The 26,801-nt window shown below is 32.5% G+C and overlaps 2 protein-coding genes across 3 annotated transcripts in view; both read right to left on the bottom strand.

Moving 5' to 3' along the window:
• Positions 1 to 35: 35 nt before the first annotated feature.
• On the bottom strand, positions 36 to 24,509 carry LOC136028392 (uncharacterized). Its single transcript, XM_065706205.1, has 3 exons — positions 24,400 to 24,509; positions 10,966 to 11,239; positions 36 to 9,727 (listed from the first exon to the last, which is right to left on the bottom strand). Exons 2-3 carry the CDS (start codon positions 11,077 to 11,079, stop codon positions 2,612 to 2,614), a joined length of 7,230 nt encoding a protein of 2,409 aa, XP_065562277.1. The 5' UTR covers positions 11,080 to 11,239; positions 24,400 to 24,509; the 3' UTR covers positions 36 to 2,611.
• The window catches only part of LOC136028393 (uncharacterized), an 88,094-nt gene continuing 61,328 nt past the window's right edge, over positions 36 to 26,801 (bottom strand). For both annotated transcript variants that reach the window (XM_065706207.1, XM_065706206.1), the window contains exon 4: positions 36 to 2,750. In XM_065706207.1, the coding sequence (XP_065562279.1) occupies positions 2,727 to 2,750 (24 nt within the window). In that variant the 3' untranslated portion in view covers positions 36 to 2,726. The remainder of the gene's footprint in view (positions 2,751 to 26,801) is intronic.

The following is a 26,801-nucleotide window of genomic DNA, read 5'->3' as shown; positions in this document are numbered from 1 at the left end:
TCAGAAAAATATCTAAAGTACCAATACATCCAAACTCTTGTCAATAAGATATATTTTCAAGACACAGCCAATAAGACATCATAAGAAAAATACCCTTATCCCAATCCTAAAACAAAGTATCCACGATATAGACAGCGAAATTCTTCAACAAAGAAATAAAAATATTGACATATACTCCTCTTATCAACCAAAAAATATAATTAAAGATATCTCTGCATTACAAAACGAAATTAAACTGTAATATTCTTGGGCTCTTGATGGGCATGGTATATTCGTATATGTCCACCCTTAGGTTTGTAGGATGATTATTCTCAGATATCAATATACCCTATACAAGTCTAAAGTTGAAAGACATTTTCAATCTCTTTGTCTGAATAAAATTTCTCAATATTTGAATGATAAATAATAAGTGAATAATAGTTGAATATTAAATTTTTATGCATAGTTTCATTCCACTAGATATTAAGCACAATATTTACTACATAAATTAAACTTGTATAAATACAATAATATATAAATTCAATAAACAACAACCTTAGAAGACATAGTCATAAAGCAATCACACAATACTGATCCTACACTGATAAAATTATTTTAAAAATTTTTCATGGTTTTCGGCAAAATTTTAGTATCAAGCCAAAGATTCTTGATAGAATTACAAAAACTTGCTTAAAACTAATTCTTTAACAATATTTAAAAATTGTACCAGTCAATAACGAGTTTAACTAAGGTCATAGAAAAAACTTTTCCATAAAATAAGTTACTCATCGGAGCTTAAGAGCTATTCTAAATTTAAGACGAGCAGAAATAAAGTCAAATAGTACATTTAAGCAGAAAATTAATGTAGATCACTAAAATTGAATAAGGAAAACCCGAAACTAACAGAGATTAAATAATTAATCAATTTAACTTAATATGAACAGAGATAATCGCAAACTGAATTAGTACTGAAGTAAGTGTGGTTTTTTAAATTCATAGTCTCATATAACGAAATTGATACAGAAATGCCTACCTAAAGTTCCTGGCACGTGCTGCTACAGTCATAAGTAATTGTATATGCAAGCTGTTGAAGTCTCCACTTATTTCTGTCGTAAGTAGTTTCAGTCAAATCAGAAACTAATAGCAGGCACACTCCAAAAATAGTTACAGTTACAAGGAATCAATCCTGCAACGATTTGCAATTTCAAAAAGTCGAAGTTTCAAGTTATTGCAGTCGTAAGGAGGCACAAGTGCAAGTTGTCGCAGTCACAAGCACTCTTAGGCCCAGGTAGTCAGAGTCACAGTCAAAATCAGTGATATTAAAAAAAGTGGCATTCATGGTCTAAATTATTTGCTGTCTTACGTAGGTTCAGTCACAAGAAGTTGCTGTTGTAAGTTAAGCTTGCAATAGTTAAATTAAGCTTATCAAGTTATGCTTGAAGTTAAGTTACAAGATACACTAATGATACGATAAGTTACGTTAGAATAGTTAAGCTTATCAAATTAGGCTTATCTAGTTATAGTAGTTAACTTAAGCGAAATTGATAACCAAGTTAAGCTTAAAATGAACAGAAATTACAGCAAACTGAATTAGGGCAAATGTAAGTCTTGAGAAGCCACAGTCTCAAAAATCCATCTCTGCAGTCACACCGGAGTGCAGTTGCTGGTACTTGTAGGTGCCGTCACAAGTAGCTCTAATCCAAAATTGTTAAAGCCTCCAATAGTTCCTATCGAAAGCAGTTGCAATCAAATTGAAACTAATAGTAGTCTTAAGCAAACACAGTCACAGTAACATGGTGTCACTCTCGCAAGAGTAGGCAGTCTCAAAAAGTTGGAGTTTTCATTTATCGCAGTCGTAAGAACTCAGAGGTGTTAGTTTTCGCAGCCAAAAGCAGTCGTAGTTCCATGTACTAATCCCACATCAGCAAGCAGTGGTATTAAAAAAAACTTGCTGTCATGGTCAAAAGTACTCACAGGTGTAAGTGCTCAAAGCAAGGAGAAGTTGCTGTCGTAAGTTGTCGCTGTCAGAAAAGGTTTTAGTTTTTAAGTTGTCACAGTTGAATCTCTTCATATTCATAAATATTTGCTGTCACATTCACAATTGGCTTCAGTAACGGTTATAAGGAGTCACAATCACAATTTCTCGTGGTCGTAGAATTTGCAGTAGTTAGTAGTACATACAGTATTATTATAGTAATATTAGTAGAAGCAATAGCAAAAGTAGAAGCGAAAGTAACAAAAGACTAACAACATCATAAATTCTAACTCTAAACATAACTATATATATGTATATTATAGAATATATATATATATGAGTATGACCAAAACTCCTAACACTAACTAACACTCTTTATATCGTGTAAAAACCAAAATGTTATGTGCGTTTTAGTGAAAACAAATAGATTTACAAAAAATCCATTTTTCAGTTTAATAAACAAAATATTACTCAGACTGTTAGCAATAAATCTTAATATATTTATAGCAGGAATATTAAATTTTATTAGGCATTTCTACAATTTTTGTTCATATTATTATTTTCTTTATGTTTCTGTTGATTTTACGGCGCTCAATTCTTGAATTAATTATTGAGACTAGTTTAAAATAAAGTAATAACACTCGTTAATTGCTAAACTTAATTAAACATTGCTTCAGTAACTTCTTTTGATTTATTTTTATCTGTTGATAAGTCAAATGGTTTCTTATTTGCATGGTTAGCAGTTTCGATAAGCTGCTTAAGTGTTGTTCCATTATCGTTGATATTTTTGGCATAAGCTAGTAATATTTTAGCAATTTCATAATGTCCATGCCCTAGGGCTAGATGCAAACCAGAGTTTCCATCCTCATCCATGGATTTTAGAATATATTCTAGCTCTACATTAACTATGAAACTTTTTAACATGCTCTTAACAATTTCACAGTAGCCATGTTTAACCGCTAGAAGTAAAGCTGAAGAACTAACCACAGCTTCCCTCGCAATCAGTTTTTCCACGTTATTCACATTATTACTCCGCACCTCTCGCAACAGGTCTCTACTAGCTTCTAAGATATTTTTTATGTGTCCTTGTTGGGCATAATCAAGAGGTCTATTATCATGAATATCTTCAGCATCAATGCTTGCACCAGCCTTTAACAATGCTATCATAGAATTAAGATTTCCCTCCTTAACAACTGCATGCAGTATTATCATACCTTCTTCATTGCGGAAATTCCTTATTATTTTCATATCAACTTGTGCTGAATACATACAATTAATATGGTCAAATATTTCGTTAATCGAATTGAGTAAGTCATAAATATCTCGAGAAGCAAAATTAATCGGTGGATATTCAAATTTGTTCTTTCTATTAAAGATAGCACCGTGTTGTAACAAAAGCTTAACGATATCCCTGTAAGCATAATCAGCTGCATAATGCAGAAGCGTGTTTCCAAGATCATCCCGTACATTAATAATAGTTTCGATGTTGATTCTATAAGTTTGTTGTAGACATCTGATCTTGAAATAATTGATAGTACTTTCAGGATCGTCACTCTCTATACCAATAAATAATTCGTTGATTGAGCCTAGTAAATTTGAACATGAATCGCTAACAGAATCAAATGTTTTGTTCTCAATATGATCAAACGGTGACTTTCCTTGTTTGTTTTTAATATTGAAATATGCACCGTGTGTCAATAAAAGTTCAACCACTTCCATATAGTTGTTTTCAACAGCAAAATGGAGTGGCGTATAATGATTGACATCTAAAGCATTCGGATCCGCATTATTCTGTAAGAGAAGCTTTATAATATCAATCCTACTAGATGCAACAGCGTGATGTAAAGCTGTTTTATGATTACTATCTCTAGCATTAATGTATACCGATGCCCCCTGTTTATTTATATATTCTTGCATTATTTGCTTACTTTTTCCATCGTTGACATTCAAAAACATGTTAACTGATTTTAATAGTTGGTCCACAATATGATCATTTGAAAGTTCCTTGGGAGTATAACCTTCTTCGTTCTTAGCATTAAAAATAGCTCCATTTTCTAAAAGTAAGTGAACAATGTCAGTATTACCTTCTCTGGCTGCAATATGTATCGGCATATTACCTTCATTATTAGCTGCATTTATGAATTTGGGCTGGTAGTCTTTAAAAAAAAGATTAAATCGCTTTTCTGTCAAGTAATCATGGTTAGCTTTTAGTAAAAGTGTCAAAGCTTGTTTATCATTCCTATTAGTAGCTAAGTGTACCAATGAATTCTTTTGATTATCTTGCGCATTAAGCATAAACATTATTGGATTATCTACTGGATAGCCTTTTGTGTATGGACCAAAGTCTCTCATTTCCAACTCTTCAGAACATAATAATAACCGATTAGTTGAAATTTTACTATTAAACAGTTGGTCTAATGTATTGAGTAGCCAAACAATTTTCTCTCCTTTTTCATTCAACAAGTCTGGATGTCTGGATGTTAAGACTTCAAGTGGTGTACTTCCATTCAAGTTAATTACATTATACATAGCACCATGCTGCAACAATAGCTCGACAATTTCGATTTGTTGTAACTCAGCAGCCCAATGTAATAGTGAATTTCCATTTCTATCTGTAAGATTGACATTTCCATTCTTACGTGTAATAAATTTAATCCAAAATGGATCCTTGAAATGTAAACGAAGCGACCTTTCAAAATAACGATTCAAATTAAATCCATCTGGATTTTTAAACAATTCAGCTTGATTCCTGAATGATTCTGGGATATTTGCATTGCAGTGTACTAACAAATATTCTATAGTATCTTCTACTTGACATGTTATAATATTCTTTGGCGATTCTCTTTCATCATTTATTATCTTCATAGCGTAAAATAAAGGCGTTTTACCTGAATTATCTTCCAAATTAACATCAGCTCCATGGCTAATCAAATATTTTATTATATTCAATCTACGTCTTTTGAATATCGCCATGAATAAAGGTGATTGAGTCAACGAATTTTTAGCGTTAACATTTTCTCCTCTGCCAATTAAATACTTAATGATTTTTAGGTTGGCTCCAGAGTCAATTGCAGCATGTAAGGCAGTATTGCCATTTTCATGTAATGCAGTAGTCTCTGCATAGCTATCATATAGATACTGTATGATATTAAAATTATTGAAATGACATGCCATATATAAATATGTGTTAAGATTATCTTTGTCTTCACTCTCAAAATGTTGAAAAGTTTTTATATGACCATCTCTTGCAGCAGCCGCTAGAATTTTTGTGTAATGACATGCTGTTTTTTCCACGATGCCAACAAAAAAATTGGTCTTTATAGCTCCGTTATCTACTAAATATTTTGTAATCTTCAGTCTATCATCATCGCTTAGGTCTCCATTTAGGTTCACACGATCTAAGGGTGTATGATTGTTATATGCTTTTTTGAGCAGATACTTTTTCTTCTCTGGATCCTTTATGGTATTTAGGATAGCTTTAATCACTTCAAGGCGCCCATTCCAAAAAAAATAAGAAAGTAGCCTTGGTAGTTGATAATGTAAACTGAGTTCAGCGGTTGGACTTGGGTCTTGTAATAATAATTTTTCTTCTATCGATCTTAGCTTGTGATCCTGGGCAGCAGAGGCTCCACGAACTTGTTCAATAACATATGACACTAATAGTTTTACGTTGAAGTTTGTACTATCCGCACCTTTTAGTAATAAATCACAAGCAATTTCTAGTCCATTGTTTTCGATAGCATAATAGAGAGCAGTTTTACCATGAATATCCTTTTTGTTAACAAAATGAACTAATTTTGACGATTTATATTCCTCTCTTTTAAAATTACCATGCTCTAAAATAGTCTCTTCGAAGACGTCATCATAATAACTTAATAAATACGTCATAATTTTTCCCTTGTCATATTGAACAGCATAATGTAAAGGTGTTCTACCTTCCTCGTCAGGGTACGGCCACTCATCATTGCCTGAAGTTAATAAAGCTTTAACAACGTTTAAAAAACCAATCAGAGTAGCGAAATTTATTAGTGGTTTTCCTTTCAACAAAGCAAGAGTTTCTTTTCTTTTTTTACTTTGTAAGTGGTGAATTATGCTGTTAATAAAAATGTGAGAGGTATAAGGTAAAATTTGGTCCATTGAATTAAGATATAAAATAAGCTCATCAGTATCTTCGACCATATCTTCTGCGAAAGCCAAAGAGGCAAAATACTCTACAAAAGTAGCATGGGTAAATTGATCAATAATACCTTGGTTTTCACTTCCAATTATATTATCTGGGATCCAATCGTTGATTTGAACCATTAATTTGTTTTCTTTATTTTTAGAAGACATTTCGTCCAAATTCATCCTATTAAACAAATTTTGTATTGCTAAATCTTTAAAGTTTTCAATAAACCTTTTGTAGTCATTCTCACAAGACCTTTTAATCCTTGGTTTTGTAAAATCAATTTCTTGTTTCTCTTTAAGATGTATATCATAGAATATTGTTTCTACAAAACGTTCATACAGAGCTGCAATGTTATTTTCAGTTGGTAGGGCTTGGTTTTTATTCGGTATACTGGGAGTCTTTAAAAACTCTTTACATCCTTGCCATTGTTTTGTCTGTTTTCTCTCTTTGTTCTCATAAAAAATGTTTGCTACCATCCATATATGTAACGGATTGGATGTAAATTCTGGGTCTCTACTAGTAGCTGATGAAGAAAATCGTGCAATTAATTCATTGCCATAAACTTCGAGCTGTTGATCATCAACCTGAAAAACTTTCTCTTGCTTGAATTTGTGTTTCCAAAATTTAACTAAGAAATCTACTTGATCTGAATCTTTAGAAAATGGCTCTAAATCATAGGCAAGAACACCAAACGTGTTTTCTAAATCCGTTTTCATATTTGGCCTAGTAGTTACCAGCAATCTTTCCAGCTTAGTCTTTTTCAACTCAGCAAGCAAATTAATTACTATATCTTTATAGTCTGGGGCAATTTCATCGAAACCGTCAATTAGGATTACTACCTGCACTCCATCAACAGAGCCAAAACGAAGATTATTCTCTAATAATTTCTTCTCTAGACCATCATCAAGCTTTAATAGTCTGTTGAGCAAAAAATCTATTGCTTGATCCCCATTAAACTGGCTACTATTAACCTGGTTATTTAGTATATTCAACTGATCAGAATGCTTGATTAAATCAATTCTTATCATCCATTTACTGGGATATTTATCTTTTATTTTCTCTGATAGGCTAGTTAGAACTGTCGTCTTCCCCATCCCTGCTGTATCGGAAATGATTATTACTTTTTGTTCTTTAATGTGATCTAAAAATTCTGACTCTGAATAATGATCAATCAAACTTCTGCCAGACTTGACATATTTACGTAATTGAGATACAGAGCCTTGTGATTTTTGCCAAATTAATTTTCCAGGCTTACTCTTTAGCCAATGGATGTTAGCATTAGGTTTTGTTTCACAAAACAGATCAAAACTTTCCTTTGTATAAACTAGCTTATCCTGAATTGATGTGTCATTTTCTATTTCTGCATTTATTTCTACTTGATGGAATCTACGATCTATATAATAATTCTTAGTTTCACCTAAATCTTTTAGTTGAGAACCTACATTTATATCTTTACCTCGAACAAGATCAGCTAATACATTTATATCTATAATATCTCGTGGAAATGGATATAACCACTGATTTAAACTTGTTCTTTCTCCTTTGCCTTGAAGAAGTATTAGCTTTTTCTCAAAAGGGTCTTCACATGGTTTAAAATCCTGCATATCAATTTCATTATTTAGTTCATAATGCTTTAGTGCATTTGTATATCGAAAATGATCACTTAAAGCATTAATTCTGTCTTTTTGATTAACTAAAATAATCTTTTTCTTAGAACCTTTTTGGGTTATGCTTGACAATAAGGAATTATATAAATCAAATAGACTTTCTTGACTATAAGACCGATCATCACATTCTATTATCAATAAGTTTGTGGCTGAGCCATTGAATTTGTTTACTACAGCTTCTTTATGTTTATCGGTTCGTAGTACTTCTTCTAGGGCTAAGGAAATTCTATTATCTTTCTCTAAACTATAGTCGTTTCTGGTTTGAAGGTACTGCAAAAGCTTTATACTGCTGAATAGGGGTTCTGAAGTTTGAAGAAACAATACTTGTCCATTATCATCATCTAGAAATTGATCTAGTCCAGTTAATATATTTGAGCTTTCAAAAGAACCATGCGAAAGAATTTGTTTGTTATACATTATAGTCATGCTAGCTACTATTACGGACGTTTCAATGTTGTGTTCCAATTCTTTGAAGTAACTTACGGCTATTTCCCCATCAATCCATCCAGAAGGACGACCCCCTTTTTTAAGTAGGCCTTTTTCTAGATTTTGTCGATATTGTTTAAATGAATTGCCAAGTATTTCATTAAAAGGAGTACCTTTAAATATTTCTTGCTGATTTAGACCACTAAGCGCCAACTCTAATAAATTTGCCTTAGGCTGATTAATTACAAAAACTAACCGATTTAAAAAGTTTTTTATTTCCTCTTCTTGTTCTAGTTTTGTTAAACGATGTTGGTCTTTATTTTGATTTTCAAACTCAGAAATTGTTTGCAATAGCCTCGTTTTTAATTCATCACTTATTGCATCTAGCTGTTTATAGTTTTTATTGTTATTTTTTTGAGGTCCTTCTGGTGACAAGTCAAAAATTTCTAAAATACCTAAAGGTGTTTCCTTTTTGAATGTGAAGTTTGCTTTTTCTAACTGTTCCTTGTCGAAATTAGCACTAGTAAACAAGACCATATATTGTACCTCAGTTCCTTCAAAATATTTTTTCTTATTAGCTTCTTCATTTTCCCTTTTCATTCCCTTCGTTTGAGGCCTTAGGCTTTGTTCGAGGCTACTCTTTTCCTCAGTAAATATTCTAATATCCTGTTTAAGGTCGAGGTAAGAAAAGAAGTATTTTTGTAAACTAAACTCACCCTTAGGGTCAATTAAATCAAAATTATTAATATTTTTCGTTCCTCCTTTATGTTTAACCTGAATTGGAATAATATATCTCTGGTCATTTTCCTTATAGCTAAAAACTACGTCATCAAATTTTTGATTGTTTGTATCCCTTGTTTTGATTTCTCTACCAATTTTAAATTCACTATTCCGAAATTTTGTTCGTCCTGCTCTTTCTACCATGCAGAATACCATATCTTCATATTTGTCTGCCATTTCACCTCTTATAGTTTGAGCAGTTTTTTGTGCAAAATCACTACGATCTTTTAGTATCTTTTTAATGTCTTCATAAATATTCCTGTTACACAATTTTTTGTTTTTCATTTTTTTTTCTAAAAGATCAAATGCAGTTTCACCTTTGTCGTTTTTGATGTCAGTCCGTAGGTCAGGATAACCTAGAAGATATTCAACAACGCTTTTATAGCCGTTTAAAGTAGCTATATGCAATGCAGTATTTTTGTTGTCACTATTAATTACACTTTGTGCATTGATGTCTGCCACTTGTTCAATTGTTTTTATCACTTTTTTCAGTCTATTATCTTCAGAACCTCGGTACTTTGGTGATAAAATCTCAAATAACTCTTTGTTTTTATCGGAAAGTTGTTTGTCATCGTGTCTGAAATCTAAACTTTGATTTTGTATCTGGAATTCTTTCTGAGTTGATAAGGATGAAATATTTTTACTACTGTTTCCTGCAGCATATGGATCAGAGCTTACATGGGGAGCAGTCTTACGTTTTTTCACCCTGCCATTTGAATAGTTCCAAGGTCTCTGCAAAAAATAGTGAATTCTTAAAAGATTTTGATTTACAAAAAGCATTACATTGATGCAACACAGCGCTAATCATTACTACAAAAAGGACAAATATTTTGAAAAAAGTAAGTATAGTAAAATAGAGTTTTTTCTGTATCTGGATTGCCATATCAATTTCCTCATCTGGAACACACAAGCATAAACTTACTCCAAAATCAATTAATAAGCCTCTAGAATATTGGTCAAATCAAAAATCTTACAAAGAATAAAGGTCCTTCTAAATGCCTCAAACATAATTTAGATCTGGTAGTTATAGTAACAAAAATTCAAAAGAAAATCATTGTTTTATTTTTATCACTATAATTTCTTTTCCAATAAAATTTTGAAAACTTAGAGATGACAAATTGGAAAAAAACAAGAATAATTTTTTTATAAAATTTAAGAAAGTATAAAAATAGTAAAATTGTAATTAAATATGACATTATCTTGTCTGTCTCAGTGACAAATCATTGGTCAAAACTCTTAGAGCCTTATTTGGTAAGACAAGCAGCAGTTTTATCCCTCTGACTGGATTGACCGTGATTTAAGAACGTTTTTTTTTTGCTTAAAAAATATGTTTTTTATTATTTTTGTAAATGGTTAAGTACATTATTCTGAACAATAATTTATAAATTTCTTTTAATTAGCATTATATTTGACTTCAACGACTTTTTTTGGTAAATTATAAATATTTATTTGAAAATACAAATTTATTTTAAAATTGTGTGATCTACTGTATTTAAAATTTTCAGACATTGACCAAAACTAGCATATTTTATCTAAAAATATTAGATTCTTCCATCGTACTTTATAATTCCTACCAGTATTCTTTAACACAAATGAAATGTTTATAATTCAGAAAAACAAAACACACAGCTTTTCACGCCAATATATTCAGAAATATAGCCAGACACTGAGAAATAATATCAGTTTATAACTAAAAGCATAAAAATACCTTGTAGATTAGGTAACGCTTGAACGGTGGAATCGTTTAATAGTATTGTAGTGAACACAAATAATTAACACGTCCAAATCGCAGGATGCGTTGAATTAAACCCATAGCTACTGCATTCGTTAATCTTGGGGATACGCTGAAAGAGGGCTATATTTGGAAAAATAAATACGTTGTCACAGGGTTAAAAAATAGAGACGTTATCATCAAAGACACAAAGTAATAAATATGGATCAATAAGAGAAAAATACAACATTCTAATTACCTTTTTAGAATTCCATTTACGTAGGGTTCCGAGATAACACTTTGGTTTCCTCAAAAAGTGCTTCCTAAGAACTCCAACATAATGCTTTGATTTCCTTGGATACTTCTTTGACATCGTATCTAGTTTCTACCCTTGGTTCTTGTATCTGACATTTTTGCTATGTTCATAGGGTTGGACTGTTCGGATTATTGTGTCCTGTATTAATTCGAGTCAATCTTCAAGAGGAAGCAATATTACGTTTGTCAAGCATCCCATTTGGGCATTACCAAAGTATCTAGAAAAAAAATAATTAGTTATGAAAATGTTTTAATGTACAAAGAGTACTAGCCTGTATAATGGTGCAAGGCATCACAAATCATTGGCTAGAAGAAGTCAAGTAGAAAGACAACGGTCAATTCGTGGAAAATAGATAGAGGGTGCACTGACATATTGATTTTTATTCTCATATTAAATAAATAAATAATAGTTTGTTTTAAACTGCAAATAAGGAGTGACATTAACACTAAAAACGAGCAGAAATTATTCCACATATGAAAAAGATTTTCCCCATCAAAACGCCCCGCTCTTTACGCTAAAGTTTGACTCTTTGTCACAACTCTGCTTAAAAAAAAACTTTAGCGTAAAGACCGAGGCATTGCGGAGGGGTCAAACCCTTTCATATACAGAATAATTTGTGTTCGTTTTAAGTTTTAATGTTGCTCCTTATTTGCAGCTAAAAAAAATACTTTTTTCAAATTTAATTTCTGAACATTTTTAAATTAATAAATGTTTCGATTTTGGCTCACTGAACATGAATAGTTAAAACAAAATTTGCATATTAATTTTATTTTGCTAAATGTCTTTCTCATAGTTTTGATAGGTTGATTTGATAACAAAAATGGGTGGGGGAGGAGGCTTAGTTGCCCTCCAAATTTTGGTTACTTAAAAATGCAACTAGATTTTTTTTACGAACGGTTTTGTCAGTAATAAATATACCTACCTTACAAATTAATTTACGTAACGAACTTCTATATTTGTGTATTTTTATAAAGAATATGAGGAGGTTTGCTCCCTCGTCAATACCTCACTCTTTACACTATAGCTTAAATTTTATCCCAAATCTCTAAGAATGACGCTTGAATCACAAGGCCGTAGAATAAATAGTTTAAATTACTAAAAATACTTCAGCGTAAAGAGCAATATATTGTGGCTGAGACGAATCCCCTCATATACGTAATATTTTGTGTCTGTTTTAGGTTCTAATGCTACTCATTACTTCCAGGTGATATTTTTTTTATCTATTTTGTCATTGTTTTTTTTGCCAGAAAATCCTGCGCCCCCTTCATGGAAATTCTCTTCTCCCATAATAAATTCCTCCAAGGAAAGATCCTCCCGTGTAATCCCCTTTCTCAAACAATTACTATATGTAAACAATGGTCAAAGTTTTTACTTCCAGGAGAAATTTTTTTTTATCTATTTTGTCATTGTTTAATTTTAAATTTTGCTAGAAAATCCTGCGCCTTCTTCATAGAAATTCTCTTCCCCCATGATAAATTCCTCCAAGGAAAGATCCGCCCGTGCAATCCCCTTTCTCCAATCATTACTATATGTAAACAATGGTCAAAGTTTTTAACTTGCAGCCCCTCCCCCGGGGACTGGAGGGGGGGGGGTAAGTCGTCCCAAAAGACATAGTTATTAGGTTTTGGACTAAGTTGAACAGAATGGTTGTCTCAGAATTTTGATCCGGTGACTTTGGGGGGAGAAATGTACGTGGGAGGGGGCCTAGGTGCCCTCCAATTTTCTTAGTCACATAAAAGGGGCACTAAAACTTTTAATTTCTGTTAGAATGAGCCCTCTCACAACATTCTAGGATCACGATCACCTAGGTTGCCTAGGTCGATACGATCACCTCTGGAGAAAAAAAATAATAAAAAAATAAACCCGCATCTGTGATCTGTCCTCTGGCAAAAAATACAAAATTCCACATTTTTGTATATAGGAGCTTGAAACTACTACAGTAGGGTTTTCTGACACGCTGAATCTGGTGATGTGATATTCGTTAAGATTCTATGAATTTTATGGGATATTTCCCCCTATTTTCTAAAATAAGGCAAATTTTCTCAGGCTCATACTTTTGATTATTTTGATGTAACTCTTGGTATGAAAATCCGTTTTTTAGAGTTTCGATACTATTGAGCCGGGTCACTCCTTACTTACAGTTCGTTACCACGAACTGTTTGATATAGGAAAATAAAATGTATAGGCTACGCAATAACTCATGGTCTTGTTTCTGGGGCAAGTTGAATTTTTATAGTTGCTTTTATAAAAGAATTAGAACTAGTTTAGTTTTCTACTTTTGATAAAAAGCTCATATGAGCTCGTATGGTTATTTTTTTATTTATTTTTTTGTATATTTATAAAGGTACGTTAAATGTTTGGCTCATGAAAATTTGTTTCGAGAAATTAAAAAAGAATGAAAAAAGTTAAAGGTGGCATATGCCTGCCCTTAGTATTTAATAGTATGGTTTTTCTTCAAGAGATCGCCAAGCCCAAGTGACAAACTCATAGTTGAATCCAGCACTTTTCTAAAAGCCCTGGGTGTTGTACACTTCAGTTACACGTAATTTCGGATAGATTTTGACTTTTTAAGGTCCAATTTATTATGCTAAACTTTCAATATACGTTGTTTATTGAAATATTATTCATATTTTTTTTATAAAAGCGATTTGGTAGCGGGTTTGTTAATTTTAATTCATAAATAGTTTTGATATCAGCGGGCCAAATAAAGTCAAAACTAAAATCACAGGCAGCGCATTAGTGCTGCCAAAGTATAGATAGAAGATAAGTCAAAGTATAATCGCAGATTGCGTAACAATGGCTGCAATTTTGATGGACGTTTTGCTTAAAATCTGCTTTTCATGGCCGGCTAGTTTATCACTATGCTTATTTACGTTTTTGCTCAAGTAACACTCAGAACACCGACATCGAACATCTACGACAAAAAGCAATAGAACATCGATCTTTGATTAGAAGGACTACGAAATTTCACCTTAGAATCAGCCTAGATATAATTTAGAAAATAAAATGGACAGGCATAAGCTAGAAGTCTTGAACTTTGATAATGGCTACTGTCAAGTAAAAGGTGAACGTTTGAAGATACTATTCATCATTAAAAGTATTCGGTACAAGACAAAAAGAGGATTAGCCCTTGACTTGTACAGAGAGTTAATGGTAGCTAGCTGATTTGCTTACATGTTAATTTTAAATTTGCCTGTTGTATAAAATGACTTAAGTTTCTGCTCATAAAGGAAAATAGGACCTAACATAATTAGCCTAATAAAAGTTTGAGTTTACAAATATATTGACTTTGCAATCAATTAAATTTTCAAGTATTAGCTGAAATTTTCCTTATTATAAATATATTCATCAGCTTTAGGGCTTCAGTTTCTGAGCTAACATAAATTAAACTTGATTCTATCACTGTTTAGAATATTAATCCTGGCCTTCAGTTGAATTATTAAGGTAAAAATTGAGACTAGGCTGGTTGGAATACTAGACGATGCCCTTTTTAATACCTATGAGATTAGTTGTGCTTGCTCAATAAACCTATCTCCTTGAACTCTGAGAAAAGCTTTTGAGGTTTTTTCTTATGAATAATACCTCTTTTGGAATTTCTTTTGAAAAAAAAACAATTATTTAACCTCCCTTTTGACTGCAATTTAAAAAACCCTCGTTACTTTATCCGTCCATGCTTATTTCCTGTTTTTACTGAAGAACGCTGAACAGCCTCATAAGCGTCTACCATGCAGTAAAACTTGAACTGCAACGCTGTCAGCTCAACTGCTTGACTGAAGGTTGATCAGAAACGCAGCTATAATGTTTGTAATTTTTCCCCACATTTAAATACCCACTTTATTTTTAATTTGGAAATGTTCTAAAAATAAGGTTATAATTGTTAACTTACTCGTTCGGCAAAATTGTAAAAGGAATATCTTAGAGAAATCTTAACAATTCTTGGTATTATAGTGACAGAAACCTTAAATTAATTAAAAATTACCAAAGCTGCCAATTGGAAAGGAAAAACTGACTCATAGAGTTTAAAAATTACCTTCCCCTTTATAATTTTGTATACAAAAACGAATTCTAATAAAAAAAAAAATACACAAAAGATTTCTTGGGTAAATCAGGGTAGGTGGTTATATATTTTTTGGACAGGTATTACACTGAATGTTGTTTTGTGTCTAAAATTCCCTGAGCGGAGCTCGGTCTGTTAGTGCTGCAAGATATAAAAAAAAAAAAAAAAAAAAAAAAAAAAAAAAAAAAAAAAAAAAAAAAAAAAAAAATGGGTTGAAACCCATCACACGTGCAAACAAAATATCTAAATTGTGAGAAAAATATACATATTTTGGTTAAATTAACTTTATACTTCTTGCAGCAGACATTTCATACGTATGCTGATGCAGAGATAAATGTTGCACAGATTGTACTGGCGTTGCGTGAAAAGCGACTATTAACAGTAATAATATTCAGTGCATTTATGTCAATTCTCTCTTTGGAGCCGGTTAAAAGAAATATTTGAAAAGTAAGAACAGCAAGAAGCCAGCTTGGTGTTATAGATGGAGGCAGTTCCAAATTCATAGGCTAGCGTTTGAATCTGAAACATAAGGAATAGGACGTTATGAACGCTTATTTGGTATTTAAATTGCAGATAAAATAAAATTGAAGCTATATTGGAACTTCAATTAAATACTAGAAATAAAAATTAGAACCATTAATTGATTCGTGTAGCAGATCCCCCTCTACTACAGCCAAACTACAATAATTCTACCTATGTAGTTATAGTACGAATATTATTATAAAACGCTAAGTCTTATTTTCTTTTTCAATGATTTTTTTCCATTCAGGAAATTTAATTACATTCTCTGTATATTTCCCTTCTTATTCTTCAATGATTCTATTTCTATCTTATTTGTAGATATAAAGGATGTGAAGTTTTAAAATAAGAAAATCTAATGTTAGACTGACAGATTTTAACACCATAAATATCAGGGAAACAAATTTGACCATTGCAAATGTGGCAAAACAGAAAGCATTGAACATTTTTGCAATTTTGCCATCAACTATATTCACCTATTTACTTGAAGGAAAAAGTCTTAAATGCATTATATTTAGAAAAATATTGTTGTGAAACATATCTATATATATAAAAATAAGTTGTTTGTCTGTGGGTCTGTCGAGTGACGTCATGTCATCATGCCGTCGTGAAGTTAGTTGTCGTCATGTTTCTTATGACGATGACGTCATTAAAAGTATTTAAGAAAATCGTTCAAAGACAAATTTTTAATTGTAAGAAGATCGTGGACGGAAAATGTTTATTTGTAAAATGACTGAAGAACCTACAATGGCAACAGCCGAGGAAGCTGCTCAAAGAGTCTATGCCAAAAAACTTGCGGCTGATAGAGGAAAGTAAGAAAAGAAAGCGTGCCGAAGAATCACAAGAACAGAAAGAAAACAGGCTTGTGGCTAAAGAACGCAAAACCGCGCAGTTAGATGAAAATCCACCTGGACAGCGAGAGTCAAAACATATCAAAACTGAATATGATAGCGATGATGATTGGGTTTGGGATTTTGACTTGGATAAGTTCATCAATGCCTACCAGATTTTAGTTAAAAAAACAAATGTTCGGCGATATGTATTTCATAGTGACCCTGAAAAATAAAGAAGAAAAAGAAAACTGAAAAAAGAAAAAAGGTAAAAACTAAAAAAAACTAAAAAGAAAAAACACTCAAAGAGAAATTACAGACCGGGACACAAATGACGACCGGGACAGAGGGAATATAAATGACGACCGGGACACTCAAAGAGAAATTACAGACTGGGATACCGGGACACAGATGACGACCGGGACACAGGGAATATAAATGACGACCAGGACACAGGTATTTAAGAATATCGTTCAAAGACAAATTTTTAACTGTAAGAAAATCGTTGAAAGAGAAATTTCTAATTGTAAAATGACTGAAGAACCTACAATGGCAACACCCGAGGAAGCTGCTTAAAACGAATGTATTCAAGCCGAAGTAGCTGAGTTGGTAAGGAATTATGTTTCAGGTTCTAGGTCCGAGAGGCTCCAGGTTTGAACCTTGGCTTTAGCATTAATACAAAAGAAGAAAAAAACTAAAAAAGGTAAAAACTACAAAAAAAACTAAAAAGGAAATACTAAAAAAACTAAAGAAGCTAAAAAACTAAAAAAAGGTAAAAAACTAAAAACTAAAAAAGAAAAAAAACTAAAAAACTAAAAAAACTAAAAAAAACTAAAAACTGAAAAAGAAAAAAAAACTAAAAAAAGGAAAAAACTTAAAAATAAAGGAGAAAAAGAAAACTAAAAGCCGGGACACATGGAATATAAATGACGACCGGGACACTCAAAGAGAAACTACAGACTGGGACACTGGGACACAAATAACGACCGGGACACTCAAAGATATATTACAGACCGGGACACCGGGACACAAATGACGACCGGGACACAGGGAATATAAATGACGAACGGGACGCTCAAAGAGAAATTACAGACTGGGGCACTGGGACACAAATGACGACCGGGATACTGGGAATATAAATGACGACCGGGACACAGGGAATGTTCGATTAGCAATCACCATCAACAAAACTCAAGGGCAATTATTAGAATAATGAGGTATAGATCTGAATACGGATTGTTTTTCCCATGGACAATTTTATGTTGCATGTTCAAGAGTCGGTAAATCTGACAATCTATTTATATGCACAGACAATGGGACATCAAAGAATGTTGTATATTCGTAAGTTTTACGTAGTTAAAAACATATATATATATATATATATATATATATATATATATATATATATATATATATATATATATATATATATATATATATATATATATATATATATATATCTATAGCGAAAAGAGAAATCTTTTCTCTTTTATCTATATTCACAGGTGGGACACAGGGACACAACTACAATGGAGCACAACTAATATGGCGCGTAACGACTTACGCGCGTGGGGGGCTTGGGGGGGGGAATGCGAAGCACCCCCACCAACTAGGTGTTGGGGTGGCGCGAAGTGCCACCCCAACAGCTAGTTAAGTAATGTAAAGGAGTCCTATTTTTCTATTTTCTTTGTAGAAAAACGAGCATGAATTTATAAAACAAGAACTAAGAGCTCATATGGCCCTTGTGACGAGGCCAGAATAGCTACGAGTCAAGGGCTCATATGGTATGAGCTCTAACGAAATTCTAAGAATCAATAGATTGTTTTAAAAGGAAAATCAGAGGCTTAATGCCGGTCGGGATTTAAAATAAGAGCTCTGAGTCACGATGTCCTTATAAATATCAAAGTTCATTAAGATCCAATGAACCCACTCGTAAGCTATAAATTCGTCATTTTTTCTAATTGTTCCCCTTCCTTTAGCCCCCCAGATGGTCGAATCTGGGAAAACGACTTTATCAAGTCAATTTGTGCCGCTCCCTGACACGCCTTCTAATTTTCATCGTACTAGCACGTCCAGAAGCACCAAACTCGCCAAAGCACTGAACCTTTCCCCACAACTCCCCCAAAGAGAGCGAATCCATTACAGTTACGTCAATCATGTATCTACGACATTTGCTTATTCTATCCACTAAGCTTCATCCCGATTCCTCCACTCTAAGCGTTTTCCAAGATTTTCGATTTTCCCCTCCAACTCCCCCCAATGTCAACAGATCTGTTCGGGTTTTGAATTAAGAGCTCTGAGACATGAATTCCTTCTAAATATCAAATTTCATTAAGATGCAGTGACCCGTTCTTAAGTTAAAAATACCTCAATTTTTCTAATTTTTCCAAATTAACACCCCCCAGCTCCTCCAAAGAGAACGGATCCGTTCTAATTATATCAATCACGCATCTAGAACTTGTGCTTATTCGTTCCATCAAGTTTCATCCCAATCTCTCCAATCTAAGCGTTTTCAAAGATTTCTGTTTCCCTAATCCAACCACCTATGTCCCCGGATCCAATTTGAGTCGACAATAGAGCATCCGAGACATAAGATCCTTCTATATATCAAGTTTCATTCAGATCCGATCACCTATTCGTAAGATAAAAATACCCCAATTTTCACGTTTTCCAAGAATTCTGGCTTCCCACTCCAACTCCCCCAATATCCCAGGATCTAGTTGGAATTTAAAATAAGAGCTCTAGAGCACAAAATCCTTCTAAATATCAAATTTCATTAAGATCTGATCACCCGTTCGTAAGTTAAAAATACCTAATTTTTCAAAATTAACTCCCCCCCCCTCAACTCCACCAAAGAGAGCAGATTCGGTCCAGCTATGTCAGTCACGTATCTTAGACTTGTTTTTATTCTTCCCATCCAGTTTCGTCCTGATCTCTCCGCTTTAAGTATTTTCCAAAATTTCCACCCCCCCCCCAATGACGCTGGATCCGGTTGAGACTTAAAATAAGAGATCTGAGTTACGAGGTACTTCCAAATATGAAGTCTCATGAAGATCCGATCACTCCTTCATAAGTTAAAAATACGTCATTTTTTCTAATTTTTCAGAATTATCCCTCCCCCTCCCAATTCCTTCAAATAGAGCGGATCCGTTCCAATTATGTCAATCACGTATTTAAGACTTCTGCTTATTTTTCCCATCAAGCTCCATCTCGATCTTTCCACTTTAAGCGTTTTCCATGATCTTTGGCTCCCTCTCCCCCAAAAAAACTCCCCCAATGTCACCAGATCCGATCGAGACTTTAAAAAGAGCTTTGAAACACGATAACCTTCTAAATATCAAATTTTATTGAGATCTGATCACCCGTTCGTATCTTAAAAACACCTAATTTTTTCTAACTTTTCAGAATTAACCCCCCCCCCCAACTACCCCACCGAGATCGGATCTGTTTCGGTTATGTCATTTATGTATCTAAGACTTGTGCTGATTTTTCCCACCAAATTTCATCCCGATCCCTCAGCTCTCAAGTGTTTTCCAAGATTTTAGGTTTCCACCTCCCAACTCCCCCCTCTCCACCCAATGTCACCAGATCCGGTCGGATTTTAAATAAGAGATCTGAGAAACGATATCCTTCCAAACATCAAATTTCATTAAGATCTGATCAACCGTTCGTAAGTTAAAAATACTTCATTTTTTCTATTTTTTCCAAATTAACCGCCCCCCCCCAGATGGTCAAATCGGCAAAATGACTATTTCTAATCTGGTCCGGTCCCTGCCATGCCTGCCAAATTTTATCGTCCTAGCTTACCTGGAAGTGCCTAAAGTAGCAAAACCGGGACCGAAAGACAGAAAGATAGAACGACAGACAGACTGACAGTATTTGTGATTGCTATATGTCACTTGGTTAATACCAAGTGCCATAAAAAAGTATCTGCTCAATTGAAAGAGAAAAGCTGACACTTAAAACGAGTGACAGTTTTAAAGCTACTTCATAAACTATAGTTTATTTCTAATTATTAGGGGGAAACCGCCACCTCCCCATTTCCCTTCCCCTCCTCCTCAACCTTAAAGACACCACTGGGCTTAGACACACTTTTAATGTCGAGCTTCGAACAAATTATTTCAGGAACAGATATGGCAATGCCAAAATGGCCAAATACACTATTAATAACTACCCTAAAGCTCAGATAGTTAGTTTTTACAAAGGTATTATCAATTATAAAATCTAGATTTATGTTACCTGGGTAGATAAATTAATAAAAGGTGGTGCAAAAGAGTTGACTAAGCAGCGAAATACGTGAGTGCAATGTATTATTCTTCTTGCACTTCGTATACAAAAAGTTGTTGTAGAAACATCGAAAGGGGCTCATTTAATTGGACATTTAAAGGTTTCAATGGTCTCTTTAACAGTCAAAGTCAATTGGACGGTGACCCATTCCCTCACCCAGTATATCCATTTTTCCCAATACACATACAATCAAAATTAAAAACAGTCAATTTTTTCAGCATAATTGAAAGATTTAATTATTATGTTTTGTAGGATTTCAATCTCACTACAGCCCATTGGTGAGTTTTATCAATTATGCTAGTTTTAACTGTTAAAATGCAATGTATTCATGTAAGGAATTTTGAAAAAATTTAGGACAATGCTTGTAAGATTGAAAATCAGAGACTATAGCTCACTTTTTAAGAGTCAAAACAATTTAAAAGATGACTATCCACCCCCTCCCCTCTTACCCATTGCCTTCTTTTCCCCTAAGTTATCTGATCAAATATTTCAGGCAAAAATTTTGTTCAAGATAGTCCCAAGATCATACAATAATAGCTTCAAGGGTTAAATAAGCGCTACCCCCCCCCCTCCTTCCAAACCTATAAGCAATATGCCCCGATGAAATATAAGGTCCTATGGAAGGAGTGGTCCTATAGGCTTTGTGAGACGCTGATTTGATAGAAAATTGAAAGTTTTGACATTCAAAAGTAATTGGATCTAGCCCCCCCCCCACGACCTTTGAGTCCCCAAAAGTATCTAATCGAAATTTTGAGGCAGGCATTTTGTTAAATTAAATTTAAAAAAAAACTTTCAGAGATAGAACTTACTCAAAAAAACTAAAGGTCATATTAAACTTAAGATCAGAAGCAATCAAACCTACAATAATTCATGCTCAAGGTGATCACAAATTACCATTAGAGAATAAATAAAACCCAGACGAACAGAAATTAAACAGTCATAGCAAAAAACATTCACCAGATACTAATATAAATGAAGAAATAAATATAGAAAAGAGCAAAGCTTAAAGTGAATATGCAAAAAAAGCTTAAAATGAACAAATATGTTTTTCTATTAAAATATAAATGAAACCCAAAACAAACATAAATTAAATTAAGAATCATAGCAAACAAAAGACAAGAGGTACTAATTTAAATGAATGAATAAATTTTAAAACGAATAAAATTCGAAATTGAATACTAAAAATGAAAAAAACACTAGAGAGATCAAGATAGATCAGATCAAGCTCAGATAGGATCAATAGACAGATCAAACTTAAGACGAATAAAAGTCATCTCTGACAAGAGCTTGGGTGCTGATTCCGACTGAGGTACTGAAGCGTAAAAGTTTAAAGCCTACGGCGTCTTCTCCATTTCAGTGGAAATAAACCATATTAAAAATATTTTTCCAGTTATTACAGCATTAAAAATGAAAATAAAATTTATAGTAAAATAAAATCTTGAACTGACGAGCACTCTAAGTTTAATTTGATTATATATCAAATATTCAGTAGGATTTTATTAGTTCTTTCCAAAACTGTTCAAGACACATATAGTTTTCAGCAAGTGCCAGTGATACCGTAAGTTATAGATTTTTACAGTTAAGGAAGGTGGTAATTTTTCGTATATTTTGTATTTATTGATAATTAAAGGATTACTTTAAACAAGTGTTTCTAGCTTTTGTTTAGTTTTAGAACCATTTTTTATTAAAAAAAGAATCTAAGCACGTGAAAGTTGAAATTTGACCAAAAAGAAACCACAAGGAGTGTATGTTGGAAATTTCAATTGTACGCTGGTTGAAAAGTCCGTTGAAAATTCCTCTTTTTAGAAAAGGTGATAAAGATAATAGGAATAACGACAATCCGACATCTCTGCTTTTTATGATTTTTCGTTTTTTTCAACAACCGATGTATAAGCAATTAAAGACTTAGTTAGAAAAAAAAACTTTTAAATGCTAGTCAATATAGTTTTGAAAAACATATATGAGTGGAGCATGCTTTATTGTTTTTTACAACTGTAAACGAGCTCCGTATTAATCGCAAAATAACAATTTCCATGTTGTATAGGGGCAAAAAAGAAATTACCGTTGAGTGGAAGAAATTGAGCTGAAAAATGAAAGTATAAACGAACAAGTATTGTAAAGTATCTTGGTATCACGGTAGATGGAGGCTTTAGTATTAACTATTAGATTACATTTATAAGTACAAAAATAGCAAGAAAATTGACTCCTGTGGATACTATTGGCTATTAAAGTTATAAGAATGTTATTTTCTCTGTTTCATCTATATTTAATATATCGTGTCGTCAAAATCAACTTTCACAAGCCATTTATACCCACAGTATGTGTTTCAAAAGAAGTATGTAGGAGTTCTGGCCAAGGAATTATCATAGATTTGTGGAAGATAATGGTAAATTCAATCACAATTCTGTTATGTTTAGCTTTTATTAATTTGAATGTAAACTTTTTCATGTACAAATTATTTTCAAATTTGTCACCTTCCTGTATTTGGGAATTTTAGAAGAAAAGAGATCGCATCTAATAACCAAGAATTATTGAATTTTTTCAACGCTGTTTCCTATTACAACCAGATTTAAACTTCTGATAGGGATTGGTCCTGAAATCTAGAAGTGATTTTCAGCAAAAATAGAGGATAAAAAGACCCTTGATGAATTCCGGGCTGTTTTTAATGTATTCGATTTAACCGAAATTCTAGAGACAGATTGATTGATTTTTTAGTCATTTATACTTGTGTTTTTTTTTAAATGAGATTTTATTTCATATCTTAAGTGATTGGTTGGGTGGTATTTATTGGTCAGCAATTTTGATGAGTTACAAATTGTGAATATAATATTAGTTTGAGTGACCCATAAAAATAATAATTAAAAATTTATTGATTATTTTAGTTAGTTTGGTTCGTGGTGGGGGAGGATGGGTAGGAGTAAGATATTTTTTCTGAGGAAGAGCAATAACATTTTTTGTGTGTCATATTTAAGTCTTCCTATTTTTGGGAGCATTAAAAAAAACACACACAAGGCTTCTAGGCTATTCAGCAAATACAAGAAATTCCAAAGAAGAATCATCTTTGGAATGTAGTCTAGAAATAATGAAATATATAAAGCTCGTGAGAAAAATGCATCGCATGCTATTATAAGCTTTAAAGTTGAAAAATGACTATCTACCAAAATATAACCAAACTAGCTCGCATGAGCTTACAGTAGGGAGGTTAGATCCTCAATATAATTGAGATTTTAAATTCTTGCTTTACTCAAGAACGATATTAAGCAGCTCAGGCCTTCAAAAGTAATTACGATTGGATTTATTGATGTTTTTAGACAATCCCAAAAAACTGAAACATTTAAATTTGAATATTTTTTTGCGAAAGTAAATTCCAAGCACTGTCTTGTCTTGATTCATCACACGATTGAAACTGACAAAAATAACTAGGATTCCCTTAAATCTATGAACAGTTTTAAATTTAATCTACACGACCCGTTGGGTCGAAAGTATTCAGAATGATAAAATGAAATTGAAATGCAACAACACATGAATTTCCTTACTTAGATTTGATTTCTGCAATTGTCTACGCCTGCTTTCTCTGTATATAATTAATTCAGGCTAGCAATTTAGTCTACACGACCTGTTGGGTCGAAAGTATCCGGAATGATGAAACAAAGTTAAAATGCAACAACAAAGGAATTCTCTTACTTAGAGTTGATTTCTGCAACTGTCTATTCCTGCTTTTTCTGTATCTAATGAGGCACTGTGGTGAGATAAGAGATAGAAATTGTTGTTTTTTTACTTTAATGTTTGCTGATTGATTACATATATATCTTATTTACTATTTTGTTATCTAGTTATGTACATGGCTGACGTCAGCTTTTATGATTCAGCATACATTTAATTTATATCGTTTACTCTTTCACTGGCAACCTACGTACCAAGAAAATAGTTTTAAAAACTAACTAAAAGTCAAGGTCTCTAGCTAAGGCAATATTTGGTGTTTTGGAGGATTTTTCTTTATATATTTATCGGTATTAAAAACAGTATGAGGTCCTTAGTAAGGGCAAATTTGCAAATCAAACATCAATAATGTGACTAGATATATTAATGATGGGGATTAAAACACATACTTCAACTCAATATAAAAATTGTTCAATAAATAATATTCAGCCATTAGGACATGAACCTGGGATCACAGATGTGTTTGGTTCAAGATTTTGCTTAGATACTATATATGATGATAGCATATCTCTTTTTATGGATTATCCAAAAAGAGGAAAAAACAGGAGAAAAGGAAATTAGTGTTCCTAATTAAGAAAAAGAATTTTTTTTTTTTTAAGAATGAAAAAATAATGACATTTTTTGAAATTAAGAAATGCATGCGAATGGCAAATTTGAAGCAACTATTTTATACCCAGGATTAACTCTTCTATCTTTATTAGTGATTGTTGATTTAATTAATTAACGATTTTTTTTTACACATAAACAAAGAAAGGGAAATCTATAAGAAGGATTATATCCTGAAAACTTTTTGAAAAGGTTATTCTGTCTCCTAAAATAGATACTGTGTGATTCTCAACATCTTTTTTTTAGGCTTTTAGAACATTAAGAAATAATATTAACCTTAAAAGTTTCATTTTCAGGCAGTAGTGCCCTATTTGAAGGAAAATTATTATTTCATGGCATACATTGAAAGATGACGGTGCATCACAGCCGCAGAATCTTTGCTTTTACTTTAAAAGTGCCCTAGATAGCGTGACTTCCTTCAAGTAAGATCTTTCTCATCCTTCTATGACTACTTGTTATGAAAAATAACCCCCAAGGCAAAAAGTAAGATGAAAAAAACAGACATGAATCGTTGGTTTCGTTTCGGCCCAACGCCATTTTTGAGGGGTTCAAGAATTCTTCCGATTCTAGAGAATTCTTACACTTCGTTTTTTTTATACTAAGCTTTTACTATTAAGAATAATTGAAATAATATGTACCATTGATTTCTTACTAGACAGTTTTGTAATTTACATAAATATAATATTTGCACACAAAAAATACATCTGATAGGTCTTTATTGTATTTTGTAGGAAAGGGTACGGACAAAAGAAACAAATTTGCAAAGTGTTGTAGATTTTTCATGTATCTGTCTGACATTGCAGTGACCAATTCCACTCATTCTTAATTCTTGTCTATTTAGAATCCTATCAATATCTTTGTTTATGTGCAATCATCATTCTAACCTTTTGTCTCTAACTTAAATCTTGTTTTAATCATAATCAAGATTAGATTTAATATCAAAAGCTTCTGCACGGCCCAAATTGTCCAAGACAATTTCATATTTTCGACTGAAAAAGGAATGTTAAACTGTACAAAAATATAATAAAATAGAATGATGATAAGATGAAGCCTACCACAGTGTGAAAGCATTGGCATGGTTGAAAGTTAAAATAGAATTTAGCAAGTCAATAATTCTTATGCAAGGATCAAGGTCTTTTGTGGGTCAAAATCCACACAATTTTTATTTTTTTTAACATTTACCATTTCTTATGATCGTCTATCGTTTGTAATTCTTATTTAAACACCAGCTATTATCGATATTATTTGAGTTCAGTTAAATTTATTTTTTCAATTATATATACACAATATACTATGTATTTATCTGGCAGAGAGACGAATTTGTTTTGCAGAGACAAATCAACTAAAGTGAAAAATAGCGATTCATAAAATAATATTCTAACCTTTTGTTTCTAACTTAAATCTTGTTTTAATCATAATCAAGATTAGATTTAATATAAAAAAAATTCAGCACGGCCAAAATTGTCCAAGACAATTTCATATCTCAATAATTTTTAAATATCAATATATAGATGTTTAAATAATTGTTGGGTTTTCCCAACTGAAGAAATACCTTTAAAAAAATTTAATACTAAAATTAATGAAAATGATAAGAAGTTCCCTTTCCTATATTGGACTGTAAAATTTTATAAGAATCCCCCTAAACCAAGGTTTTTTGCTGGAGCAGCTAAATGTCCAACCCGCATTGCTGCTACTGACCTCTCTTTAATTTTAAAAGAAATTATAAATAAACTTAACACCTATTGTTCTGGAATTAAAAT

The sequence above is a fragment of the Artemia franciscana genome, chromosome 6, assembly GCF_032884065.1.
Source record: "Artemia franciscana chromosome 6, ASM3288406v1, whole genome shotgun sequence".
Taxonomy (NCBI): Eukaryota; Metazoa; Arthropoda; class Branchiopoda; order Anostraca; family Artemiidae; genus Artemia; species Artemia franciscana.
The sequence above is the reverse complement of the archived record's forward strand: the minus strand, read 5'-3'. Positions and strand labels throughout refer to the sequence as shown.